The sequence below is a fragment of the Mizuhopecten yessoensis genome, unplaced genomic scaffold (assembly GCF_002113885.1).
Source record: "Mizuhopecten yessoensis strain PY_sf001 unplaced genomic scaffold, ASM211388v2 scaffold11139, whole genome shotgun sequence".
NCBI classification, from domain to species: Eukaryota; Metazoa; Mollusca; class Bivalvia; order Pectinida; family Pectinidae; genus Mizuhopecten; species Mizuhopecten yessoensis.
Genome location: NW_018408899.1, coordinates 1,082,121 through 1,105,268, shown reverse-complemented (window position 1 = coordinate 1,105,268; position 23,148 = coordinate 1,082,121). Strand labels below are relative to the sequence as shown.

The window sequence follows — 23,148 nt, the reverse complement described above, 5'->3', positions numbered from 1 at the left end:
CTATTGTTCTCAATATGTATGCGTTCAGGGAACACACCTAAAGGATACATCATTGATTTAGATAGACATACGTTATTAGCGGGGTGTATGTGACTCAAAACGGTATGTGTAATCAGCTGACCAGTGACAATCCCTAACACAACACCCAGGGGGTCTTTCTTGTGTCAACTGATACTGTCACTCCATTTGTTTACATCCTACACAATCTGGTACGAGTCCTAATTACCTATTCAAATACACACCCATCTTCCTACCCGAGGTATTGTTACCGGGTACCTTGGACTAAAAGCCTGACGAAGCGTGAACATTAGACACAGAAGTACACGTAATACATATAAGTGACATCATGTCTAATTATATGAGTATATAAGTGACACATGTCTAAGTTGGGTTGACCACGTGTGTTTTTTGGGTTTTGTCATATGAAGTTTCCCCCGGAAACATATCCTTGCCTTTATGCATTTAAAAGGAGTGACACATGTATGCTTCTATTTATAGAATGGGAAATCCCACACGGTTCATACATATAATATACCAGGATTATTATCAGTCTAAACCAGCAGTACCACAAGATGCCTGAAAATACTAGCTATGGTAAGTTGATTTATCAAACATAATATATATAATGATCAGAATGAAATATATGATACAGGGCTCATTGTGAATATATTTAATTCATTAGAATGTCTTATAATGTTCTCGGCTTGTTTTTCAACGATTTCTTTTACAATTGTTACCATTTTGAGAGAGGATAGGTCACACTAATACCATCCTTTACTATGGCTTTTCAGATCATTTTCCCATGCTTCAGTATTCATTCAGTCGTTCCATTATCAATTTGATTGTTTATCATTTATTTGTGTTAAAAATGATATGTTGAACTTCAACATCGTGGTATTTTTTACTTACTCGTATTTTCATTGTCTCGATTTCTAAACACTGTATACAGCTTTACCTTCATCTTTATGCTGAAAATAGTTTTACCATTTGCGCATATTTTTGGATTCATGAATAGAATGCTATTCGATTTAAAATATTCATAGGTATTAATTCTGGTTTGGTGTATTTGACTTGCACCGAAAATCACAGAAAAGTCCAAAATACAGAAATTCTAAAGAAATATTTAATTTATTGTACAGGTCAATCTACCTCACACATTTCTTTGTACCTGAGTTACCTTCAAAACGTTGGATAAAGTTGATATCACAAAACTTTAATAGTCTTGACAATTGTTGTATTCTGATATTATTTGACAATTATGGTCTGTGATCTCATTATAAAGTTCCAATAACAAGGACTTTGTAAGGTAAGGTTGCTATGGCAAAGGAATATCGTTAATGATTATGTATATATTTGATCTTTCAAACAGGTGAACCCTTACCTATGTATTCCATGAAAGATCCAGCTACTCGAGGATGTGTATCGCTCAAAGGTATGGTACAGATTTATTATCTGGTAATTAACTTAGCACCGAATGTATCGAGAAACGATATCTTTATTATTACACAGTTTACACCTAAATTGACACCTGTTGCTCATAAAGGCCTTGACAAAAGATACTTTGCCCTCAATGTTAATATTAACTCCCTAACCATATTAAGGAAGGGCACGTCTTTCTTCTAATTAAATGGAACACACCATTACACTCAGCAGAACATCTCGCATGCAAACAGTGCCATGTTGCTATTTACTCCGAGTATTTATAAGGGTCAACTAGACCTATAAACTTCAGTATTTTAAAATCATCAGTGTATAATAATCTGACCTTTCATTTATTTTATTTAGATGAAGCCACACCTCGCCAGTGTATTGAGTGCTTGTTAATGAAAACTGATGTGAAGTACTGGCGGAGGGGTTTGATAGAGATGTTACAAGGTCAAACTAAGGGAGACAACCAATACCAACTGGTCACGTTTCTGGTTTCAAACGTAAGTGTTTCATCTAAAAATAAAATGACAATAATAGTGACATTTTATTTATTCCTCAGATTTTATCAAAATACAATTTATATACTGTAATGATAGGAGGCAATTATTTTCATGTTTTATATGTTGAAAAAGATCACTAAAGATTAGACCTATCCATCCAGAAATAATGTAATAAAATTCTTTTATTTCTGCAGATAACAAATGCTATAGCTGCAAGAAAGGTTGGTTCAAAAACTCTAGTAAGAATAAATTATGAGGAAACACCGACTGACCTTGATCTTGTTAACTGGAGAAGAGTCATGGTAGGCCTAAATCTCGCTTTGGAAGAACCGGATACAAATCGTAACATCCGGTCTATTGGTGTCAGCGTGGAGGAAAATACCGAAGTCACCTGTCTTCAGGGCTTTATAGAAATACTGAGTTTCTTAAAAGGTGAGTCATTTTATATTAAAACAATACTCCTATTATAGATGAAATGTAGAATTTGAACATAATCTATTGAAAGCTCTGAATTATTGGTAATTTCAACTTCAAACAAGTCTAACATTTCTATGTTATCTTTTTGAGAAACACGCATTCGTAGCGCACTTGCCACTTCATCCGAAACGAATCTCTACTGCAGACTTCACTTTGATATTTAAATATGGAATTTGTAACAACTACGCTTTCTTACTATATATATATAGATTGTAAATTGTGTGTATTGAAACATTTTGCAGTGTTATCCTGGCACGTTGTGGGATTCATAGTCAGCCTTAGTAAAAGGGACGCATCTACGCTGTATGAAACGGTAAGACATACATTCGAAATGTTAACAATTTTAGAACAAATATCACGTGATACCATATGTATTCCTGCTTGCTAATATCTCATTATTTCCATATCAGTGATATAACCACGGAATTAGATTATCTAAGTCCCTGATATAACTGACGTTGTAATGTGTCCTTTCTTCTCAATTATATATTTTTGATCTATTAGAAACACACAGCGGCTAAATGTGTGACTAAACTTACTATTCATATTATGTATGACAAATGAGTACTTCTTGATAAATTTTAATGATTTGGAACCTTGTCAGTCAAGATCCTATTAATCCAGATTACAGTTTTACCAGATTTTAGTAAGATTGAACATATCTAAAACAAAATAATTTTCTTCGGAAAGGAAGATTGCGAATAGTTAGCGTATGAACAGATTAACGCGAATTCAGTTATTTCCATGATATATTGTCAGACTGTTTTGTTAAATGAGATAAATAGCTATATTTATCTTTATTTCAGCTGTCAGATACCTCCAGTGGATTCTCTATACCGGATTGTTACTACGGATCTGTGAAGTCATTATATGAACGTCATATGTCTGTCATGAGATCTTTGGGATTTTATAGAAGATCACCAGAGGAAAATGTAACCTGGACGTTGCCAGAACGAGGCTCTATACCAGCAGCGATGGGTGTTATTAAAGGGCTATGCAAACCAGTTTCTGGTGTCCAAGAAAGTCGTGCAATGTGATACAAAATGCATTTATAATGACTCATATGTTTGATACATCATTGACACGTGAAAAAGTTTCACATGCCACTCCATTCCTTATGATCAATTACATCCATGAGTGATACACTATATATAGCATACACTTTCGCTTCCGAGACTTAATTTCCTGTTTTATTTATACACAAATAAGGGAATTTACTACAGCAATATAGTGATATAATGTTTATTTTAATTCAAATTTTCAATTTTGAGGAAATTTGATATGAAATACTTTGCTAACTTCCTTATGAGTTTCCGTCCATAAATTATTATTATTTATTGTTTGTAATGTTTTTAAGCATGTATAACGGGATTTGTGCAATATTTTCCCCCTCGGGTTGTCGTTTGTGTCTCCCCAGGAAAAGCGAGTATCCTTCAACTTATAGACAAACAAAGAGTGAAACTATTTAAACGTTTTAAAATGTTATGATAAAACGATCTGTTGATGTACTGTTTATTACGACATTTACAAAGGGACATTCTTAATAAACATGGATATAATCTACAGAGATTGTTTACATACGAGTATTTAGCGCTATTTTGGAGATTTGAGAATAGAATGCTATTGTGCCATTTTTATTTTTTATCATTTTGCTATTTTATTGTAAACATTTACACATTAGAAATGTTTGTATGAAACAACATACATTACATTTTAAGTGACATGTACATGATTTATCCTCTTTTAATAAAAGACAACAAAATTCTAGTCAAATTTTGTATTTCATGCTTTTGCTAACATGCTACTTTCCACAGTGTCAAATTTAACCAAATATACGTCACACATGCAGTTTTCAAAAGATAATATAGGTAGGTTGTAGATAAAATTTCAGAAAAAAATGACACTGATTAAACTTCCTTACTTAATTATTATACAGGTATTAAAATACTATTACAAGTCCGTTTGTTTTTGGTCACTTCCACAACCAGATCTGGTTCGGCATGTCAGAAGGAATTCAACACTCAAGGACGGAAAAGGGACTAAAGAAGATGAATTTCGGACATGTTTGCGAAATGACTTTCAGAAAAATGGGCACTGATTGATTGAATTGAAATAAATGTTCGTCCCCTAAGTCAGCCTCCTCAGCACATGATATTAAACCGACCTCCAAGTGTACGTCACAAATGCGGTTTTCACAAGATAATATAGGTAGGGTGTAGATAAACAACGAGAAAAATCGTGACCTATTGTGGCTAAGTGAAAAAAGGGTATTGGGTCATGGAATTAACAAGGATACGTGACTAAGAATGTGTAAAAATGAATAATGTAAATATTTTTCAATAAAACCTATAAGAACCTAAAGAAACAAAAATAACAATAACAGTGAAATAAAAACAACCAGAGAAAAAGTATTGCAACTTAAAATGCATTGACCGGAAAGTGTTTGAAAAGGGCTCTAAGTGAGTACTGCACATATACTAAGAATACCATTAAGTGTCCGTTTCATGGATAATGTGTTCTGTCAGCTCAAAACGCTCATTCTCTCCGAGATTATATATGATTTTTTTTCATTAAAGAATAAGTACTTCCTTACTTAATTCTTATACACGTATTAAATTACTATTACAAGTCCGTTTGGTTTCTGTCATTTCCACAACCTGATATGGTTCGGCATGTCAGAAGGAATCCCACACTCAAGGACAGGAAAGGGCCTAAAGAAGACGAATTTCGGACATAATTGCGAAATGACTTTCGGAAAAAATGGGCACTGATTGATTAACAACACAATGTCTTCATTAATATAGTGTTCTGGAAATCTAAAATGTCGAAATGAATGTTTGAAAAAAATTATAGTAAAAAAAAAATCCTTTATAAAAAATATAGCAAAACGAAAAATGAACCCGGATAACGAATTCGTCAAGTTAAACAAATTCACTTGATATCACTTGACTTAACTATATATACTCTCATACGAATGAAAACACATTGTCTATTGGCAGTGTTTCGTTTGAGATCAATTTATTACCAGAGTATGAAATGTGTATACCACAGCCATACAGTTGTACAGTGCACCATATAATATATAACTTAGTATTATTTACATAAAAACAGAACAAAAGGAATAAAAGTGGAACCTTTAAATAAAGACCGCCTGTCTTAAACCTTAAATATCACAATCAGTCTACGTCAGTATAATAACAACTTGTCTTGTATGACTGAATGGGTTATCTCCCTTACTTGGTCTTTAACACGGTTGTGGACAACTCATGTCACCTTAATTTATGTATGCTTGACAACATGTTTACACAGCGCCGCTCATTAGTTTTAATAACAAAATCAATCAAAATTCCGTGATTCTTGATATTCGAAGCGGCTATCTGATGTATTCTTTTCAACTTTTCAACATTTTCAAACCACGTTTCTAGAAAGAAATTCTATAATCTATAATAGCAATCAAATAGTGATTGCATTGTATTTTTAACTAAATATGATCAAAGAATGTTCTTTTCTTACAATTATTCATAACGGTCATATTATATAAAGCAATTTGTACAAAAGCAATAATAGCATCGATGCTCACCGAACAAAAATAACAAGTGGGAATTTTATATGGGGGTTATATCTGAATTCCAAGGAAAATCTCATTTTCGATACGGTTTTCTAAAAGGACTACATATTTTATTGACAATTGTGGATTGCTTTCTAATAGAGCCTTAGGCCAAATAAAACAATACGTTTCCGCTAACCCTACCTACCCTAGATTTGTTAGCCTATCCTAAATATTGTATTGGCATTTAGTGATATGCTTTGTCCAAGTCAGAACTCCTGCTCTATATAAGCATATAGTTATATATTTTTTCTAATAAAAAAGCGCCTACCTAAGGATGATAGCGGAAACATGAGTAATTCTTTTTTGGCCTTATGTTATCTTAACTGCATATATTTCTTCTTTTTTGAACATGTCTGACTTTCCACACTATTAACAAAACAATGATATTGGCCAAAAAGAAATACTTAACATGCATTTTAAGTTTTTGTTTATGGACTTAATAATTGAAGTATTACTATGTAGGAAAACTTGCATTTGGTATTATTGGCAGTAATTGTATATTGTAATTTATGAAGACATTTTCTATTTGTAACATAATCTATTATTTGGTCAGGTGATATATCTATGCACATTTATGTAGAACAGGTAATTAACAGCTTCTGTTCTAAGGCTGTTGTTTTGTCATCGAACAAGTATTCTATTGAATGCATTCCCTTTATCCTCGGGTTTCGCTCAATTACTTTCTCTGTAACCCGAGTATAATTATGATTATAATCATGATGAGATCGAAAGCACGCAGCTACCGTTTTGCTGCCGCGTGATTCTTTTGATGTGTATGGATGGATTAAACCAGCACACTTGCATCAACAACAAAGTGTAGCGTACATATCCTTCGATTTCGTAATGACATATTCCAGAGATAAAGAGAACGTAAGAGAGCGTAGCTTCTGAAGTTTCACCGTTGCCTTTTGAATAACAAATAATGTCGCGACATTGCATTTGTAGCACTCAATACAATGCATATGAGTTTAGTTGTTGCTAGGAGGTAAAGCCTGAAACGTACCAAACCATACAAGAATGAGGATGATGATTCATACGCACAAACCTGTTTCTAAATGTGGCAGAGGTTCTAAACGTGGACCTATTCCTAGATAAACAGGCACAGAAACAATGTGATTCTTTAGAATGGGTTCGGATCATTGACCATTAAATTTGTCACAATTTCTGTAGTTGAAATATATGATTGTTAGTCGGTCAAAATTCCATATACTTCTTAATTTCGGCATGTGATTTGTTCATTGCACAATGTTTATAAAATAATAGTTTATATAAAATATGCACCTCCTTAGCTTAATGTAGGTAATGTAGCTTCTATAAACACATATTTAGCTGCCCTTCAGTGACTAGTAATATAAGAATACCATTTGGTTTCAAAACACTACTTGGCTGTCACATAGTAATGATACGTAATAACAATCCAGCAAATGTTATATGGTGACGACAAAAAAACAGTGACTAAAGCCCCGGTGATCGTAGTGAAAAAAAATTATATTGATAGCATTATAGTAGTAGCTGTTTCTCTCCTTAAACTAATTTTGATACACCAGAATAAGCTATTTTTGGAGAAACGCTACAATAAAAAAAGGAATAAGTAATCACGAAAATTAAGTCACTGGCAGTGTTAATACACGAATAACTAGTATGCATAGGGTAACAGGAATGTGCTGAAAACATTGCAATCCACATTTCATTTAAATATGACATATGACACATTAAACATGAAAATATTAAAAACCATTCACTAACTGGATGCCTGAACACCTGCAGGCGCCCTCAGTAGTCCCCGTAACACACACAGAATTGATCTGGTATAGTCCCGTCGTTCTGGTTGCGTCCATGTTATTTCTTCCTCGGGTGAGCGCCTGTAAAAACCTAGTACCCTCATTGCCACGGTGTTGTCCTGATACAAAGCACGAATATGACCAATATACATCGGCTGTATAGAAAATCCCATGGAAATGTCGGTCAGCTGAAACAAAAACGGTATTTGTCATTTTCTCAAATTGTAAAATGATTGAATTGAATTATTGACAAAATAAATTTGAAATTAGATATTTGAGCGAGAGGCGGCGTTTGATAAGAATTTAATGACAATTTAAATCCTTGAAATTAAAATATAGGAGAGGTTTATGTTACATGTCTGATGAACAGATATAATTGATAAGTTTGATTACATTTTAAAACAAAAGTAACTGTTTCGAACAGAGGCAACGTTTGATAACAATTTAATGACAATTTATTATTTTAGTCAAAAGACAGGAAAGGTTTATTATAATATAGACAGATATAATGGATAAGCGAATCTCATTTTTAAAAAAAACACCTTACCGTTTCGAACAAAATACTGCCGTGTGTCTTATCAACGTGCAACACCATTTGCATGAGGTCCCAATGAAGTTCTGAATAAATAACGCAAAAAGCAACTTATAAAGAGAAATAAAATAATCTCATCAATGAATGATTTACTGTATTATCCAACTTAGCACTGGTTGTTTTAGCATTATCTGTAGAAATCAAACAAAATAAAAGCCACCGAATATGATTATTTAAAAACTTTTTTCATGACACATTAATATACAATCCCCGATGAAGGGCTAAGCCTGAAAGTTGAGATGAGATCAAGAGTGACTGTTTTATTTTTTACGTTCCATGTAGAAGCATTTAGTTACACACCACTGACATCGATTAAAATCAGTCATTTAATATCTTTGTTTAAATCATCTAACACAATATCATTAAACATGTTAAATCAACTAGAACCGTAAGCCACACCCCGCCACTGTTATACAGATTTCATAGTTCAGAATTTAATTTCGACCAAATCTATTAATGGGAATAAGAAAGAAGCATATGACAGATATCAAATTAATGGTATAGGTCGTGTGTACCAAATTCCAAAAATATCGATCAAGAATGAAAGAAGCAAGACCTTGGACGACTATTTTTAATCAGAAAAGTTGTCAAACTCCTTTAAAAATGCATGCTTAAACTATGTATGGTACTGATACTATGTACAAACATTAAAAAAATCGGCCGAAAAGGAAAGTAATGGAAAGAAAAGTTTGGGTACTACAGACAAAATGTCTGTACAAATATCAGAAAAGAGGCATATCTTACAGACAAATAGACCAAAAGATTAATTACAGGTACACAACTTTGAAGTATTAATCCCTTCAGTGAATTGTATTAAGCTTAAAAGGAAATTATAGGAGATATTGTTCTTGGTCAACATTTGGGAAAAGGGACATAACTTTCATAGAATGGCCAGATGGTAGACTTCATAGTAAGTTTTCATGATACTCAGCTGAAACCTGTAGGAGGAACATTGTTGCGGGGTATAATGAAATATTACAAATCTAAATATCAGCATATAAGCCCTAAAAGGAGAGGGATGGGAGAAAGTTTGTATTACGCGTATCTTTTCTTATTGTTAAACAAAAATTGGAAGTTCCTAAAATAATTTTCAAAGTGCTTGCATTGGTATACTTTCAGGTAAAAGATGTTTACATTCACTCTTATAAATACAGTTAGAATCCAGTTATAGGACTTAATAAAGGGCATTTTTCACGTAACGTTAACTTCACAAATAGGAGGCAAAGCAATAGAAGTTTTACCCTGAGGTTTTAAGTTTTTGATATTGGTGTCCTTGATCTTTGTTGCTGCATTACTTTTCCTATCGATTTTGAATTGTCCTTACGTTTCAAAGATATTTTTTTCCAATTTACTTACCTTGCAATGATTTTAACAGAATTAGCAGTCCGTGTAAGCACCGAGAGTTCGTAGATTGTCCTATGCTGACAGCAATACTCCGGATTTCAAAGTTCGTGTCTGGTTCCTCTAAAACAAGTTCCATTCCCACTAAAACACGTCGCCAACTCACAAGATCTAAGTTGGGCGGTTTGATATCGTAGTTAATTGTTACAAGAGAGTAAGGACCTCTTACTTTCGCTTCAATAGCATTTTGGATCTGTCAAAAAAATTGCATTTGTACATTAAAACATTTGAATACATTAGATTTAAGCACATATCAAGTATTGGCATTTTCTGTATCACTGATATATCAAAACTTACATGTTTGTGTAGATACATTGTGCAATAATGAAATTGTATCAATTTAAGATTAAACGTATATCACATGTGCAGTACGTCCTATTGTAACATTGCTTGATTTGATTTTGCTTGATATAGTACCTGATATCATCTGACGCTAATATACACATGAAACAAATGTTTATTGTCTAAAGTTACAAAATAATACTTGTAAAATTGAAAACATAACATAGTTTCACACAAAGGAAATAGAAAGAACATAATTTTAAAATACTTAAAATGCTTATTACATTTGAGATAAGAAAGGAAATATCCATATTTAAAGAATTCTGATCATGGTGAGGTTTCAACATGCCGAAGAGTCCCCTTCTCCAATAGCGTGTCTGGGTCCTCTGCAGCAAACAATCAATACATATGGTGGGCGCAGCAAGCGGGGGGTCACCATCCTCTAAATAAATCAACAAAGGTCAAGGGTCAAAACCCAAACAATTTCATTATAGCAATACGAGTGGTATATAAATTAACAGTCATGTCTTTCTACAGATTAAAAAATCTGTATAACCGATGATTAATATTTTTACCGATTTAATTTAATTTAAAAAGTAGACATATTTTCTTTTTAAGAGTGTCCAAGTGATTCATTTATTATATTTAGTTTTTGGAAGATTACACAAAGCTGATATAAAGAATGTCTTAGTTTGAAGAATATATTTGGTAAGAATCAAATGACAAGACTACATGAATATATAAATTGTTCAAAATACATCGTTATCTCTCGAAGTTAGTAAAAAGTACTTTCATAAACGTTCGAAAAGTTATTATTGTTAACACTCAATCATATAGTCTGTAGTAGTTTTGATATTATATATATTGTTTCGTCTCTGTAGTAGTTTTGATATCAGATATAATGTTTTGTCTCTGTAATAGTTTTGATATGTTTTATCTCTGTAGTAGTTTTGATATAATGTTTTATCTCTGTAGTAGTTTTGATATAATGTTTTATCTCTGCAGTAGTTTTGATATAATGCTTTATCTCTGTAGTAGTTTTGATATGTTTTATCTCTGTAGTAGTTTTGATATAATGTTTTATCTCTGCAGTAGTTTTGATATAATGCTTTATCTCTGTAGTAGTTTTGATATGTTTTATCTCTGTAGTAGTTTTGATATAATGTTTTATCTCTGCAGTAGTTTTGATATAATGCTTTATCTCTGTAGTAGTTTTGATATGTTTTATCTCTGTAGTAGTTTTGATATAATGTTTTATCTCTGCAGTAGTTTTGATATAATGCTTTATCTCTGTAGTAGTTTTGATATGTTTCATCTCTGTATTAGTTTTGATATAATGTTTTATCTCTGTAGTAGTTTTGATATGTTTCATCTCTGTAGTAGTTTTGGTATCAGATATATTGTTTTATCTCTGTAGTAGTTGTGATATAATGTTTCATCTCTGTAGTAGTTTTGATATAATGTTTTATCTCTGTAGTAGTTTTTATATGTTTTAATTCTGTAGTAGTTTTGATATGTTTCATCACTGTAGTAGTTTTGATATAATGTTTTATCTCTGCAGTAGTTTTGATATAATGTTTCATCTCTGTAGTAATTTTGATATAATGTTTTATCTCTGTAGTAGTTTTGATATAAAAAAAATATCTCTGTAGTAGTTTTGATATGTTTCATCTCTGTAGTAGTTTTGATATAATGTTTTATCTCTGTAGTAGTTTTGATATGTTTCATCTCTGTATTAGTTTTGATATAATGTTTCATCTCTGTAGTAGTTTTGATATAATGTTTCATCTCTGTAGTAATTTTGATATAATGTTTTATCTCTGTAGTAGTTTTGATATAATGTTTCATCTCTGTAGTAGTTTTGATATAATGTTTCATCTCTGTAGTAGTTTTGATATTATATATAACGTTTTATCTCTGTAGTAGTGTTGATATTATAAATAATGTTTTATCTCTGTAGTAGTTTTGGTATCAGATATAATGTTTTATCTCTGTAGTAGTTTTGGTATCAGATATAACGTTTTATTCCTGTAGTAGTTTTGATATTACATATAATGTTTTATCTCTGTAGTAGTTTTGATATAATGTTTCATCTCTGTAGTAGTTTTGATATAATATATAACGTTTTATCTCTGCAGTAGTGTTGATATTATACATAATGTTTTATTTCTGTAGTAGTGTTGATATTATATATAATGTTTTATCTCTGTAGTAGTGTTGATATTATACATAATGTTTTATCTCTGTAGTAGTTTTGATATGTTTCATCTCTGTAGTAGTTTTGATATAATGTCTCATCTCTGTAGTAGTTTTGATATAATGTATAACGTTTTATCTCTGCAGTAGTGTTGATATTATACATAATGTTTTATCTCTGTAGTAGTGTTGATATTATATATTAATGTTTTATCACTGTAGTAGTTTTGATATCAGATATAATGTTTTGTTTCTGTAGTAGTTTTGATATTATATATAATGTTTTATCTCTGTAGTAGTTTTGATATTGTAAGTAACGTTTTATTCCTGTAGTAGTGTTGATTTTATATATTATATATTATCTCTGTAGTAGTTCTGATATTTTTTAAATAACGTTTTATTCCTGTAGTAGTGTTGATATTATACATAATGTTTTATCTCTGTAGTAGTGTTGATATTATACATAATGTTTTATCTCTGTAGAATTCTGTAGTAGTTTTGATATGTTTCATCTCTGTAGTAGTTTTGATATGATGTTTCATCTCTGTAGTAGTTTTGATATAATGTTGCATCTCTGTAGTAGTTTTGATATAATATATAACGTTTTATCTCTGCAGTAGTGTTAATATTATACATAATGTTTTATCTCTGTAGAATTCTGTAGTAGTTTTGATATGTTTCATCTCTGTAGTAGTTTTGAAATAATGTTTCATCTCTGTAGTAGTTTTGAAATAATGTTTCATCTCTGTAGTAGTTTTGGTATTATATATAACGTTTTATCTCTGCAGTAGTGTTGCTATTATACATAATGTTTTATCTCTGTAGAATTCTGTAGTAGTTTTGATATGTTTCATCTCTGTAGTAGTTTTGAAATAATGTTTCATCTCTGTAGTAGTTTTGATATGATGTTTCATCTCTGTAGTAGTTTTGCTATAATGTTTCATCTCTGTAGTAGTGTTGATATAATGTTTTATCTCTGTAGTAGTTTTGATATGTTTCATCTCTGTATTAGTTTTGATATAATGTTTCATCTCCGTAGTAGTTTTGATATAATGTTTCATTTCTGTAGTAGTTTTGATATAATGTTTTATCTCTGTAGTAGTTTTGATATTATACATAATGTTTTATTTCTGTAGTAGTGTTGATATTATATATAATGTTTTATCTCTGTAGTAGTTTTGGTATTAGATATAACGTTTTATTCCTGTAGAAGTTTTGATATTATATATAATGTTTTATCTCTGTAGGAGTTTTGATATAATGTTTCATATCTGTAGTAGTTTTGATATTTTAAGTAACGTTTTATTCCTGTAGTAGTTTTGATATTATATGTAATGTTTTATCTCTGTAGTAGTTGTGATATAATGTTTCATCTCTGTTGTAGTTTTGACATTATACATAATGTTTTATTTCTGTAGTAGTGTTGATATGATATATAATGTTTTATCACTGTAGTAGTGTTGATATGATATATAATGTTTTATCACTGTAGTAGTTCTGATATTATATACAATGTTTTATCTCTGTAGTAGTTTTGATATAATATATAATGTTTTATCTCTGTAGAAGTTTTGATATTGTAAGTAACGTTTTATTCCTGTAGTAGTGTTGATTTTATATATTATATATTATCTCTGTAGTAGTTTTGATATTATATATTATGTATTATCGCTGTAGTAGTTATGATATTATATATTATGTATTATCGCTGTAGTAGTTCTGATATTTTAAGTAACGTTTTATTCCTGTAGTAGTGTTGATATTATATATTATGTATTATCGCTGTAGTAGTTATGATATTATATATTATGTATTATCGCTGTAGTAGTTCTGATATTTTAAGTAACGTTTTATTCCTGTAGTAGTGTTGATATTATATATTATGTATTATCGCTGTAGTAGTTATGATATTATATATTATGTATTATCGCTGTAGTAGTTCTGATATTTTAAGTAACGTTTTATTCCTGTAGTAGTGTTGATATTATATATTATGTATTATCGCTGTAGTAGTTATGATATTATATATTATGTATTATCGCTGTAGTAGTTCTGATATTTTAAGTAACGTTTTATTCCTGTAGTAGTGATGATATTATATATTATGTATTATCGCTGTAGTAGTTCTGATATTGTAAGTAACGTTTTATTCCTGTAGTAGTGTTGATATTATATATTATGTATTATCGCTGTAGTAGTTCTGATATTTTAAGTAACGTTTAATTCCTGTAGTAGTGTTGATATTATATATTATGTTTTATCGCTGTAGTAGTTTTGATATTTTAAGTAACGTTTTATTCCTGTAGTAGTTTTGATATCAGATATTATGTATTATCTCTGTAGTAGTGTTGATATTATATATAATGTTTTGTTTCTGTAGTAGTTTTGGTATCAGATATAACGTTTTATCTCTGTAGTAGTTCTGATATTGTAAGTAACGTTTTATTCCTGTAGAAGTGTTGATAGTATATATTATGTATTATCGCTGTAGTAGTTCTGATATTGTAAGTAATGTTTTATCCCTGTAGTATTGTTGATATCAGATATAATGTATTATCTCTAGTAGTTTTGATATCAGATATAATGTATTATCTCTGTAGTAGTTTTGCTATAATGTTTTGTCACTGTAGTAGTTTTGATATTATATATAATGTTTTGTCACTGTAGTAGTTTTGATATTATATATAATGTTTTGTCACTGTAGTTGTTTTGATATTATATATAATGTTTTGTCACTGTAGTAGTTTTGATATTATATATAATGTTTTGTCACTGTAGTAGTTTTGATATTATATATAATGTTTTGTCTTTGTAGGTTTCAATGTTGGATATTTATTTAATGTTTATATTTTGTATAGTAGGATGAATATTGTTTGTAATGCTTGTTTATGTAGTGATGGAAATGGTACCTGAAGGGCGATTAGTATGTACAATTAAGTGTTGCTTTTCGAAACATTTACAAAACACTTAAAGATACTTAATGTGATAGAGACAAAAACGTGCAATTAAGTGTCGATATTTGATAATTAATCCGTGGACCTCGCATCTGATAAAACATAAAGAAACGCGTCCTCAAAATCCAAGGGTCACGCTCTTGATAACGTATCTTCTCTACACCCCTTGAATATGTCATGACTAAATCAAAGGTTCGATGGAATCTATATGACTGGTTTCGGATATAAAAACCTAACTTAAATAACAGATGAGATACGTCCAACTCAGAGCTTGTCGATTTAACCGTTACGCTGCCGTGTGATTACTTTTATCTTCATAAAAAAAAAGCATCACACTAGTCTATCTGTATCATCTGCAAGCCATACGATTTTGTCATGACATAATCCAGGGGGACAGAACAGCTAATGTATGGAAAGCAAAATCCTTGGATTTCGAGAATGAGATCAACGTCAAGAGGAGACATTAGATTAATAAAGTGAATGACAGATCCGTCCTTCCAACTGAGAGACATAAATTCCTTCAGCTTCCTTTAACAGGAGACATGACCAACTCCTTTAAATCATGACTCGGAAATATAGGGGAACCCATTGCTATGCACCAGAAGTTCAGTATGTGGACTGACTGAATATTTTTGTAATCACATGGTTAAACGAAAACAGTTAACATATGTTATTACTTTAACTAGAAGTGCATACATTTACTATGCAATTTCTTCTTATTCGTCAATCGCCCTTACCATTTTTATAATATGTCAATGACCATGCTTATATCATTAAGATTTTATCATTTTATTGAGCTGACAGCAATGAAAACATTTTTTACATATGATTTACATAGAATTTCACATTTTATTCAACAGTATGCTTTTGTAACATTTCCTGTACTTGTATCATATTATCAAAGTTGCAGGGCCATATTTACACCAATTTATTAAAAAAACGCATATGCTTGAATTACAGGGTACAAAATGGTTTAAAGTGCATGAAATACAAATATATTCATGAAGTTAATTGTTGCTCAGTTTACCTATCGCCCCACCATCCGCCATCGGCTTGCACACACACATTTACCCTGAAATAGACAGAAATACATATTATTAACAAAGACACAAACAGTGTTGCAAGTATTAGTGTGAACATCTATCCAAATACCATTACATTAAGGAATATATTCCGTGTACAAATGATTAGTAACAAAAAAAAAGAGAGCCGAAATCAATCTCTTGATCACACATCATCATTTCCCTAATATGAAAGATTCATCAATGTTTTAAAACCTATCATGGCGTTAAGACGTGAACAAGTTCACATTAATTTAGAGTTGTTGGAATTATGCATCCAGCGAGATAAGAGTGCAGTTTGGCATTAGTGAACAAACTATAGAGAACTTAATTAATTCCTTTGAAATGTTCGTGCTCAATGGTATTTGACAGAACATTGAAGATATATATTGAAGAAAACGTTGATCGAAACACATTATTAAGTTGCCACTGTTCAACTGTGAACGTAAGGGCTTGGGTTTATCAATTTATTTATTTATGTATTGTTTGTTTGTTAATGTTTTCTAAAATGCATATTGTTAAAGAAAACAGGGCATCCACATTAGGTAAAAGACGACTTAATGGGAAACGTGAAAAAAGCTTAATGTCCATGGTAAAACACACCGAGTGCTATATTTATATTGGCAAAGAAGTACTGCTCATATATCTATTTAAGTAAGACGCATCCAACGCATATTTGTTTGATCGGATCCAGTGCCAATAATTGGTCATGCTGTCGTTATTACTTATGAGACCCATGCTGTTTATATTGTGTGTATGTATCTATCTTGAACATAAACAAGGAGTGCGATCAGAATTGTGTTTTAGTTTTGTTTTTGAAATACGATTATTACAAAATTTGGTTTAAATACTGCTCCCATCCTCCAATACTGTAACCATATAAAGTATTGCTTCATCTAAAAGCGCTTCTTTGCATGAACAAACCTACTGATTGTAATGTTAGTTGAACTATCTCATCAAGCGTGGTAAATATAACTTTTCCAAATGAGGAAAATAATTGAAATAAAACTTCAGTTTACTTTCATATCTCGAGGCAGATTTCAGGAGAAAACTTGTTCATGACATAACAAGCTTGTCGCAAAAAAATATGAACCCTACATCATTAATCATGCATATGATATTCAATGTGTTTAATATTGTACACAAATATCCTTCTCGACATTTGCGTCAGGCAAGGTTTTATACAGATCGTAATATAAGAATACATTTTTATCTTGCAGATATTACTGCTAGACTAAGATTGCAATTCTTTCCAGTTCGGGAAAAATTCATTTTACACATATTTTTCTTATTAAAATGCTTAACCGAAACGCTTCTCACTAATATTCATAAATAATAGAAAATGCAACAAAAACGGGTCAAAATGTGTGTTTATTACCGTTCACATTATTACATCAAACGTTCTACTTTCAATTGCGTCTTTTCTCTCATGTTGGACCATTTTTGACAAAAGAAGTGTGTTACATCTTCCAACGTTTTTGAGACGTAAGAATTATGATTTTATACTCTTGTTAATTAAACAAAAGACTTTTTCAACTTAAGTTTAAAAAAAATACTTTGTTTGGAAATGAGATAACACAAAAAAAGTCAATGACAACACACACAAAGAAGTGGTTAGTAATTTTTGCATATAACATTATATATATATATATTTAGGGTGATCGGGTGGTGCAGTGGATAGCGCACTTGCCTTTCACCAAGGCGGCGGGGATTCGATACCCCGATCGCACGTGAANCACCCCCACCCCACACCCCCACACCCGTACCTTGGTTTCAATTTTAAGTAACTAGAATAAGACCATATCTTTATATAAACCCAAGGAACTTTATACGTCAGTGAACTCCGTCATTTTTCATAATGTATGCATATAGAGTTCATGATTACGTGTCGATATAACCGTGTCATTACATCATCAGTACTGTAAACGATACTTGACTTAACGAACTAATTCTCAAAATTCACAGGATCTTATTTATTATGCAATGTAGGATGCACAACTTCGCTGGTACCTGCTTCAGTTGACTAATGCACAAAATGCATTAAACTGTAGTTTATTTGGAAAACGATCACAACATTTTCGATACAATTTTCACATTACCCATGGCAAAGGCTATCTAGTTTTAAGTCAAACGGTCAAAAATGAACGGTAAAACTGATACATAGTTTATACATACTGATACATTGGTTTAAGTAAAATCAAAATACCGCCCTAATTTTCCATGCATGTTCCCTAATCATGTTATATGTAACCAGGTCACGTGAAAATAGATTATAAGTGCAACCAATCTGTGACGTACATAGATCAAACGATTGTTTTCCTTTTCATAAGTTAACTTCAATTAACAACCCAGTAAACAAGAAGTCATTTCTATCATAAAACAGACTTTTAAAATCTAGAATAAGGCTGATGTACTTTTATCACCTAACACAATTTTAGATACATGTAGATCGCAGTCGCTATGACATGAATAACTATAACACACTACGAACACAAGCTCACTTTTATATCGTATCCCTGTGTATCCTTCGGTGGTATAGAATATTCCTCCCGAAGCCGTTCTGTACACATTTTTATAAACAAATGACAATTTCCCACACGAATCCACAAGTTAATACGAAGAAATCACTGCGGCTAACCGCGGCTATCGATAACCTTCAACTGATCATGACTATACTATAAATACACACTCTATACAAAATCTTTTATAAATATACCATAACTAATGCCAAAGGTTTTGAAACATAAAACAAAAGATAATTACCATTTTGTTTGCAACGTATTGTTATCATGCATAAAACGTTTTCAACTTTAGGGTTTTCCAAATTTAAAATACAATGTTTGGTAAACCGGGATAAAAACTGTTTAAAGTCCCTGGTAAATCACACAAAATGGATACACATTTTTTGCAGATATTATGATATACAAATGTATGTAATGTTTGAAATGAATACAAACGATGTAAAGGGATCTATGAAGTATATCCGAACATCCATTAATGTTTACGTATATCTTAATGGCCAGCTTAACGAAATCTTAATCATATTAGCTGTTTCCTCCAAATTATACACTTGTAAAACACGTTGATGCTGCTAATGTAAAGTTGCAAATTTCTTTAAGATCAAACTAAAATATACAATATCTATACACAATTTCAGCTTGCTATAACAATGAAAGACAGACATATAAAGAATGAAACTTGGGTTAAAAGTTATAGAGTTTTGTTGACATCAGCTTTATAAGTACTTTTATTCACCAAAAATGTACAAAAGGATGAGGCGCTACTTATTACAACTAATGAAGCGATCACAACATTTGAATGTCACAGGCAGACAAAAACAAATAATAAAGAGTAAGTCAAAATCGAGATGATGTAATGAATTCATAATCCAAAATAGTTTGTTAATTGGACTCGAACAATGAAATTAGTTGTATTCTGGCATGCTTCACTTACAATATACAAATATATTGCAAATTTCGTACTTATATATCTATGACATATTTTATGTGAACTTAGATAGAATGTGTTCCTTTAGATATTGCACACATGCAGAATGCATCAAACGCATTGACTCAATATCTAATGCAATACTTCATCAGGTAGTTTCCTGGAGCTTTGATATATGAATGCAATCACGTTTAATCTTAATACTGATGCAACAAGCTAAATAGAAAGCGAGCATAGGAATTGTAAGTGAATCTGCATGTCTTACGACATTGGGGGTGGATGTCACCTTGCAGTTAATTTGCAGAAAATGCAAAGCTTAGAAAATGTTGCTGGTGGTAGTTGAAACATGCTTACCTGGTTTATGAAGGATTAGAGTTCCCAACGTTCATGCATCTATGAAATTCGCTAATTTTGCAAAAATCCACCAAGTCTTTCCACAAAGAAACACGTATAGAAAAATGGATCTTATCCAATACCCTAACGCATGGCCTCAGTAGGGAATAGAAGGGGGTTCCCCTTCTTTTCCGATAACCTGAAAACAGACGTAACAATTTAGGTAAACTTGAGACCGTGCATTTTAATAAGTCATTTACTCCTACATTTATGCAATCATACGGAGCTTTTCTTTAACATGTGTACTTACTATAAATCGCTTGACACACCAATGTAAAGTCTGCCAATGTCTTTGGTCAAAACAATATCGTGAAATAATTTGAACGATGCAGAGTATATTATTTGTGTTAGTATAGTGTATACGAACTTATTGCAGTGACACACAGCAAAAGCGAGTGCTTATGTAAAAGGTGCCAAATTTGTCGATCAAAAGTTAAAAGCTTGTTGGATAATATTCATTCTATTGAATGATGAAATATCAACATAACGGATTATGATTTTTATGATACGCGTTGGCATGGGATTCCGAAAATACGACTTTGGTTCGCCTACAGATACCCCCGATTGGCCTCTTTAGGAAACGGAAACAATATGCAGACGACGTACAAAATCCTGTGAAACAACCGGTTTGTCCGTTTATAAATGTAACAATTTCGGATATAAATGTTGGCGGACCTGTAAATGTTTACGCAGGCCTTGCAAGGCTTGTCAAGGCTCGCCTGAAAACAGCATCAGATTCAACTAGGTCCGACCAGTTCAACCGTTTAAACGAAAACGGCCCTGGTTCTATAGACAAGCAGTTACTTAAATATTTAAAAGCTGTCTGTACTTCTGATACGATATAGACCTATCAATTCAAAATAAACCGTATCAAAATAATAAAAAAGGAGACAACAAATAATAAAATGTTACACTTAAATATTTGTACACGTATGTATATGTCACATATAGTACAGAATGGGCGACAGTGGTACCATATATATACCAACCAATAATTTTACCAGGGAGGTTGACATAATTCTATAATTACAAAACGTCAACAATGATATCTGATTGCTGTAATCAGATTCCTATGTAGTTACCAAAGTTTGAATCATATAATTATATATCGACTGCATGGTTTCGCCAGAGACGTATATAACACAGGCTTTATACGTCTCTGGTTTCGCTTAACATTTTACGATTGTTTTGAAAATGTATTAACACGTGCATGAGATTTATTTTTCCCCCTTTTTTCGGAAACCGTACGTCAAGTACGTTTTTGAACTTTGTAATAGAGACGCAACCCTCCAATTTAATGAAAATCATATCCTACTCCTGATGGGAACAGTCCCCATCGCGTGTACGATGTAATTTTAACCAGGTTAGCAATCATGAAAGCTCATTCTAACCACAGGGACCTGATAATTTGTTACAGCTATATTTGGACCTTAACTAAGGTGTCCAGAGTAATTTTACACGTTTTAGGGGTTTATATCAACTTTCGGTAAAAATGCCACCCCAATGATCATCATTTAAGGGTGTTTAGTTTTAAAACTGTAAGTATGCACTTCTCAACTTATAGTCTTGAAAATAATGTCATTTAAAGACGACGTAAATCTCCAAATATCAATCATTGATAAAATAATATGTATGGTCGAGAGGCGTACATAAAACTGTCCTTATTCTGAATAATCAATCAAACATACTAAAAGTTTATAACAACGAACGCATTTAAAAATACCTAGCCATACCGGCTTATGAGACACTATATTCTCCCTCTATATATAAATATACAAAAATCAAATCAAAATATTACATTTACATTACCAGTTATCATATTTATGCAAGTTGTATTCCATTAAATAGTCATATACATGTAACATAGAACATAAAAGTACGCACAAAGTGGTCCATTACAAAAATCTTCAAATATGTAACAATATAAAAATAAAAACCACAGTCATTTATGTTGTCCTTGGTTAAGTAGGACTTCAGGATGAAGATATCGCCCGGTTTCAACTGTCAGTGGAAGGTTATTACCACATCTCAAGAAACTAAGGATTCTGCGATAGTTCTAGGAATTAATACATTCAGAACAAACAGCTCAAACTTGTATAATGTATAAGTTCGTAAATTATTCGGCCTAAATTATTCCCATTTTAGCATTTATTTTACACCACAGTAGCTATACTACTGTACTGAATGTGTCATGTTCTACTGACATGTCTCTCAGATAATTGAAATAGTTTTCTGCGTTAATATCATTGGAAAGTTCGTTTATGTACTTACATAGCATAGTCTTAAGATCTACCATGTGTAATTGACCATTTATGTACAATATTTTATAATCCTATTATTCGCTATAGGTTTTACTTTTAAACAGTAACGTAAACCTTTTATTCGTTGAATAATAATAGAAACACATGAGTACCCTTTGAGCGGCATTTTTGTTTTCAAACTATTCATCGTAAGAGAACAACATTTAAAACATAGCAATCGAAATTAACACAAGGTGGGAAAATACAGATTTTACCGGCGTATGGCAAAATTTTACTGAGCATAAGTATCCCAGTAAACATTAAAGGGCTAATAAACACAAGTTTGGGTTGTTTGTGCTTTACGTCCTAACAGCTATATATATGGTGGTGTAGGTAACCACTGACCAGCGGTCGGTATTAAGCGACTGGTTCCACGTAGGCCTCGTATTTAGAATATTTTATAAATTCACAGAAAATATGTCAAAATAAGTCAATGTTTTTTTGAAATTATGGAGGTATATACACAGTGGTCCAGTAACAAATGAAAATTTCATAAAATTTTATCCACAACAGTGCACAATTTTGATGAGAAAAAAGGTATTTTACTACGACCCGCAGTTGTATGAAATAATATATTACAAAATGTAGCGTGTGACAATGAATTTGAACAGTTTCAAAAAATTAGCTAGATACACTCTAACATGTTCTGATTTATTATTATAATTTTAAATCAGAGATATGAACAGTAGTGTCGTTGTAAAGATTTCATAATTCAACTTTTTGGTA

At 31.6% G+C, this 23,148-nt stretch overlaps 2 protein-coding genes across 2 annotated transcripts in view; one reads left to right on the top strand and one right to left on the bottom strand.

Moving 5' to 3' along the window:
- The first annotated feature begins 304 nt into the window (after window positions 1-304).
- On the top strand, window positions 305-4,759 carry LOC110466655. The gene is made up of 6 exons (XM_021523310.1): window positions 305-594; window positions 1,370-1,432; window positions 1,786-1,928; window positions 2,123-2,360; window positions 2,648-2,718; window positions 3,212-4,759. The coding sequence occupies exons 1-6, from the start codon at window positions 573-575 to the stop codon at window positions 3,440-3,442; spliced, it is 768 nt and encodes a 255-aa protein (XP_021378985.1). The 5' UTR covers window positions 305-572; the 3' UTR covers window positions 3,443-4,759.
- The window catches only part of LOC110466656, a 29,905-nt gene continuing 10,350 nt past the window's right edge, over window positions 3,594-23,148 (bottom strand). Inside the window, exons 2-7 of the mRNA XM_021523311.1 lie at window positions 20,084-20,261; window positions 16,249-16,293; window positions 10,356-10,513; window positions 9,745-9,982; window positions 8,344-8,414; window positions 3,594-7,984 (exon numbers count right to left, since the gene is read on the bottom strand). Of these exons, the coding sequence (XP_021378986.1) occupies window positions 7,757-7,984; window positions 8,344-8,414; window positions 9,745-9,982; window positions 10,356-10,513; window positions 16,249-16,288 (735 nt within the window). The 5' untranslated portion in view covers window positions 16,289-16,293; window positions 20,084-20,261 and the 3' untranslated portion in view covers window positions 3,594-7,756. The remainder of the gene's footprint in view (window positions 7,985-8,343; window positions 8,415-9,744; window positions 9,983-10,355; window positions 10,514-16,248; window positions 16,294-20,083; window positions 20,262-23,148) is intronic.

Excerpts from the sequence above, each read along its gene's own strand:
- LOC110466655 (XM_021523310.1), top strand. The coding sequence starts at position 573 with ATGCCTGAAAATACTAGCTATG. Across the intron at positions 1,433-1,785 it reads AGGATGTGTATCGCTCAAAG|ATGAAGCCACACCTCGCCAG; the intron begins GTATGGTACAGA and ends TATTTTATTTAG. Across the intron at positions 1,929-2,122 it reads TCACGTTTCTGGTTTCAAAC|ATAACAAATGCTATAGCTGC; the intron begins GTAAGTGTTTCA and ends TTATTTCTGCAG.